The sequence below is a fragment of the Nannospalax galili genome, unplaced genomic scaffold (genome assembly GCF_000622305.1).
Source record: "Nannospalax galili isolate Female #2095 unplaced genomic scaffold, S.galili_v1.0 scaffold10, whole genome shotgun sequence".
In the NCBI taxonomy this organism is placed as follows: Eukaryota; Metazoa; Chordata; class Mammalia; order Rodentia; family Spalacidae; genus Nannospalax; species Nannospalax galili.
In genome coordinates this window covers 6053394-6059706 of record NW_008331140.1, presented here as the reverse complement: position 1 = coordinate 6059706, position 6313 = coordinate 6053394, and the positions used below count along the sequence as shown (strand labels likewise).

Sequence of the window (6313 nt, the reverse complement as noted above, 5' to 3'; positions counted from 1 at the left end):
CACATTCATCATTCATCATGAAACATGTATGAAGACATTAACAGAAAACATTAACAAAAAGTGGAAAAATAGCTTATAGTACATTCAAAATATACTATTATCAAATAGTGAAAATTATGTGTGTACAGATGGCTGATATTTTGTTCAAACATAATGTTGATTAATAAAAGAATTTATAATAGCCTCAAAAATAAGCCAAACTAAATATAGTATTAGGTGGAAAAATAAATACATCAATAATCAAAAAAAGTATAATGAACCATATGTTTATATATACTAATCTAGGATAAACCTCAATTTTGAAATAGAGGGTTCTGCAATCCAGCCTGGCTTCAAATTGCTATATAGCCAAGAATAGCCTCCCTGGCTTCACATTCCCCATGCTGGGATTACACGCATATACCACCAAACTCACATTTGTCATTTTCATATTATTCACACATGTCTATTAGAAGAGACCAGCAAAGTGATATCAACTTACCTGCAAAAACACTGAGGAAGCTCTCCTTGGCCATATAAGGGAAACAGAAATGGAGTATTGCCATACCGCCCAAGACATTGAAGAAACTTTTTGGTAGCTTTGAGTCCATCTGCAGTACAGCTGGTTGTCTCTGAGATCATTGCAATTGAATGCAGGACAAAATATTGTAGGTTGGGGGTTAAATTTTTGGTTTTTAAGTATTCACAAAATGTAATTTCCTCACATGCTATGAAAAGAAAGATGAAAATTTATCCATTAAAATCAAACTCAATTTCTACTTAAAAGCACACCACACAAATGTGACCAAATCTGTCTAAAAGACTTCAAACAGAACAAAAGTGGTACTATTACTATGTTTTAGACATTCAAAGAAACAATCTCACTATCCTAATTGGATTGATGACAGAGTTTTTAAGCTTTAAATAATGAACTTTCTTTGAGTATTTTATGGATGTGAAAATTCCAAAAGACATTAAATAACTCAATGGGTTGCTGTAGATGGTAATAATCTCAATTCATTAACATTTAAACTACATAATTATGTCAATAATTGCACTTGAAAATATTAACCAAGATAAAACAGAATAAATGAACAAAATATATTGATAAAAATCACATAGTATGATACTTTTGTTAAATATACTTAATATTCAAACCTAGAACAAAAAACTTTTACTAATTAGCAATAAAACTAATTTCTTTGTTACTGCTGGAATTTATCATACCGGAAATCACATAGCAAATAATAAGGAACTGACGAACGAATCCTTTAAATCATTAACTACAAACAATGAAAATGCACAACTAGTTGTAGGAAATATAGTTCATGACCAAAGACAGATCTTTATGGAAATAATCTAAGTAAATAAAAATTATAGAAATTTACTGAGAGGATGTAAATTTAATAATCACTAGACAGAACAACCTGGCATTACAAAGTAGCCATGAATTCCATCAAAAGAGATAAGGATGCACTTCTCTTTGCACTTCTAGGAAGGAATTATCAGCAGAATATTTTAGTAAAACATATGCGGCCCAATGCACTTGAAGAAAATAGCTGACATAACAATATTGAAATTAATGTTGGGTGTGGTGGTGCTTGCCTTTAATCCCAGCACTCACGAGACAGTGGCAGGTGAATCTCTGTGAGATCAAGGCCAGCCTGGTCTACATGTGAGTTCCAGGTCAGCTGGGGCTACAGGGAGACCCTGTCTCAAAAAGACAAAAAAAAAATCAATTTATAAAAATACTTTATTATTTTTATTTTAAGTGTATGGGTGTATTGCCCACATGCATGTAAGTGCACCCATCTCGTGCAATGCCTGCAGAGGTCAGAAGAGGGTGTCTGATCACCTGGACCTGCAGTTAGAAATTCTGGGAACTGGAAGTTGAAAGTGGGTCCTCTGCAAGAGCAGCTAATTCTCTTAACTGCTGAACCATCTCTGCAGCCCCAAAGAAATCAATTTGTAACAAACTAAAGTAATAGGTCTCATGATGACAGAGTCAGAGTGGTCAAAGCCAGGTTAGGAATCATAGCTTTTCCAAATCTAGTGATTTTCAAAATGAATAGATCAATATGCTAAGTACAAGCAGTTCTGAAAAACATGATAATCTATACAGTTTTTACTATTATTATTATTGCTATTATTAATAACAGAGAGAGAGTAAACTCACAAAAAAAGAATGTCATCAATGAAGGACCAGTTGACAGAGGATTTATCTCAGTGGTAAAGTTGTCATCTAGCATTCGCTAAGTCACAGATGTAATCCCAAGTACCATACGCACATTAAATAATAAATAAAAAAATAAATAATAGGCCAGGCGTACTGGTGCATGCCTTTAATTCCAGCACATGGGAGGCAGAGGCAGATGGATCTCTGTGAGTTCCAGGCCAGCTGGGAACTACAAGGAGACCATAAATAAATAAATAAATAAATAAATAAATAAATAAATAAATAAAAATTGAAGTGTTCACAGTATTTAATCAAGAAGAATTAAAACCAGAGCCTGGCAAACATTTCTACAATGTTGAAAATATCTATACTATAGCCACTAGCTATACATGGGTACTGAGCACTTGAAAAATGTCTAGCAGAACTGAGGGAATGGAACTTTTTATTTTGTTTAATTTTACAAAATTTAAATAGCTCTATGTTGCTACAGCTAGCTTTCTGGATACTGTAGAGTTAAAATGCATTTTAGAATAATCTGTGGCTCAACAAATCAAGGAAGCATATTAAAATAAGAAGTTCAAATAATTAAACAACATAAATTAATGAAAAGCAATACCTTTATACTCATCAGGGTGTTTTTCATATTCCATACAAAATGTAAGAAATTTCATAAGCATTCGTTTTTCTACCATAGTAAGTTGTTTGCTATTAAAGACATCTGCTCTGGAACATGGAACCTAAAAAACAGCATGATTTTTAAATGAAGAAGATTTTGAAGTCATATTCCCATGAGATAAGTATTTCAGATGATACTTTTTTATTCCTTTCCATATTACAGGGTTATCACTTCCATTCTAGTCTGGCTGTTTCCTGTCACTTTCCATCAGTTTTATTAGCATCTCTGTTAACTACAGAGCTAATTAACTTGAGAGCTCTCTTACTTAATTCTGCCAAGTTGTTCTTCATGGCATTAAAAGGACAATGGCATGTCACCCCTAATAGGAAACAAATGACAGTTCAAATATAACAGTGCTGTAAGAAACTAACACTTCCTCAACAGTAAAATCAACCTGGGGACTAAATGTTTAAAAAATTAACTTTAAAAAATTTAACTGAGTAAACTCTGTTATTTAACCACCTCACAAAATTGGAATTTATTGTCTTATCAGAAAAACAGCAATTTTCTTTGCTTATCCTTCCAAAGCGAATAATAATAACTTACACTCATACCCAGTTACATACTTGAGCAGCATAGTACCTGTTCCACTCTTCCTTCTCGAAAGGCAAGAATCCTGGTAATATTTTTAAATTCTGCATACCGACTAACATTTGATTTAATTAGAAGATCAATTAGTAATCCCCGAGAATACAGAAGCTGTAGAAAGAAAATGATAAACATTAAGTTATATTATACAATTTAATAGACGTTCACAAATCATTTCTTGAAATTCAAAATCAAAAACTCTATATAATGTAAAAGGTATCTGGCAATAAAACCTGATACAAACTCATAAAAGGTGCTGCTCCCTTTATCTTAATATATATGAACATTCATAAATTTCACTACAATAATGTTGATGTGTTTAATTACAAAATATGTTCTTAGATCTACTACAAATGTTATATCTGAATGATATGACACAACAAGACTTAAGGGGTTTTGATAAGAGAGTTTAGACTGAAAAGAAGGTGAGGCAGTGGTAAGAACTGAAGAACCGAATGCAATAGACTACCTCATTCCACTAAAAAAACAAAACAAAACAAAAAAGGACTTGTCATGCATTTTAATGAAAGCATGAAATCCTAAGTTCTAACTTTACATCACATACACCCTTCTCAAGAAATGAGCAATTTTGTTGTTGGTAGGCATATGAGGGATTAATTTAATCGTTCAGCATGTCTCATGATATCAGAAAGGAAAACAATCAAAATTTAAAAGTGTTACCTAGCGTGTTTTAAATTTAACCATACAGATAAATCTTTTTGGTTATTTCCTTTAACAAAGAAACTTAAGTTCTACAACTAGATATACACTAAAAATGTAAACATTACATCAAGAATTGGAGAAAATTAAATGTTTCCATATACAAAGAAATAGAAAATCCTCAAAATTTAGATATCAATGAGTCATTACCCAAGAATAAAGCAAAGATTTCTTAAATCAATATAAATTAAGTACAATTTTATAAACAATTATATTAATTCATCAATATGCCAAACAAAATTAACATCATTTCTTAAGAAACGAATCCAATTATTCTGACTAAATATGCCAGGTTACTTAATCATCTTATTCCTAACATACTACACAACTGATGCACCTAACATTTTTTATATATTTACAAGTCTTAACTCTATTATAATAAAGTAGTATTCCATTTGTGTAAAAATATGAATATTTAAGATTCAATGACTCCTCAAGAACCAAATTACACAAATATTAATACATAAAGCAAAACATTCAGTTTTAAAAACTAATGAATTTCAGTTATTACTGAAGAGTAAAAACAAATGTTAAAGAAAATTGCCTTAGACTTTTGTTTCTGAAGTTTGGAAGTAACATACATGTACCATCTTTAATTTATAAGTCTCTTTATCAACACCTCCTAAGTGATTTAACAAAGCAATTTCAGCGATGAGAGGTGAATGAAAACTTCAGTTTGATTAAAATAATAGAAAACAGCTTTAACAATTCATATTTTCAACTATTTCAAATATCTGCTCCAAAATTATTGAAAATAAAGGTTTAATAAGAAATGAGCTTTAATTGGAAAAACTTCACGACCCATCTTTTTCTACTATTCTGAACACTTCTATATAAGAAGATATTCATATTTCCACACATCAAGTTCAACGGAACAGGAAAATGAGTATAGAGGATTTCATCAGCAACCTAAGGGGCATGAATTCTTCCCTCTTTTCTTGTATCACACCCTTTGTGGGCATTATACTTTGTCATATGTGACAAAGGATATTCTATTATTATTTTTTACCATAAAAGCCTTATTTCTTAGGAACTCAATGCAATATTGAAGCCTCCCAAGATTCAGGAGTTTCATCAGAAATCAAAATGAACCAACATTACAGTTAAGGATAGAAACACCAACAAAGACTAAAGAATTGTTCAAACCCTCTAGTACCACTGTTACCACCACTAAATGTTATCCTCCAATATCCTCAAACCTATTTGGAATATTCACAGAGAGGTTATGTTTCATGAGGGATAACATATGCTAATATAAAATTTACAGCAAAAAACATGGGAATCATACATAAATTCATTACAATTTTACTTTTGGTGGAATTCATAGCATCCATGAATTAGGAGACTATTTCAAAGAACCATATACCCTAGTACAAAAGAATTCCTCAAGTAGAAAAACTTAATACATTTTAAAAGTGCACCATGTATATTAATATGAGCATGTAGTATATTTTTACACTACACCTTAAAAGTATGGTATAACTCAATTATAAAATTTTGCTTACTATCTTTATATAAAGCAAACAATCTACAATTCATAAACTAAAAGGAAAAAGAGGATTTAGAGTTTCAGATGCTGTTTTCAATTAAGTAGACAGTATTGTTTTAAGTAAAATTTACAGTTACCTTTGATACCAAATCAATATTAAATCTTCTACCTTCTTTAATAATATGTGAGTAAGTAATTCTATTTCTCTTTGGTTGCTTTGGGTTATCTTGTACTGTAGGCACATGTTCACTTGTTTCCTCTTCTGAAGTTTTATCATCACTATGGTTTTCTTTCTCCCCTGCCACTTCGGCAACATTTACTTGTAGGGCACTCTCTGCATCACTGCCTGGAGTTTGTTCTGTGGCTATTTCACAGCTCACGGTGCTTAATGACTCATCTTCAGTAAGCAAGCAGACAGACTTTGCAGCTTCTGTGGAGCTCGTGGGTGTCACAGATACATGACTTTTCTGCAGTGCACCAGCTTCTTCAACATCTTCATGCAAATCCTGACTGATAAGAAATTTTAACAACAATCAACACCATATTTCTGGTACTTCTACCCTGGTACATTTACTATGTTATTTTAATACTATGAATTTTATTCCTTATCCTTTATATCTTATAAAATCCAGGGCAGATTTTGCCATATATGACCCATATACTAAACGATAATCTGTTAAAGTTT

The 6313-nt window shown here is 31.6% G+C and overlaps 1 protein-coding gene across 2 annotated transcripts in view; it reads right to left on the bottom strand.

The window, feature by feature from the left end:
* Chm (CHM Rab escort protein) overlaps positions 1–6313 on the bottom strand; it is a 189075-nt gene that overhangs the window by 100343 nt on the left and 82419 nt on the right. For both annotated transcript variants that reach the window (XM_008822508.2, XM_029558585.1), the window contains exons 5-8: positions 5766–6138; positions 3414–3530; positions 2772–2892; positions 482–707 (exon numbers count right to left, since the gene is read on the bottom strand). In XM_008822508.2, the coding sequence (XP_008820730.1) occupies positions 482–707; positions 2772–2892; positions 3414–3530; positions 5766–6138 (837 nt within the window). The remainder of the gene's footprint in view (positions 1–481; positions 708–2771; positions 2893–3413; positions 3531–5765; positions 6139–6313) is intronic.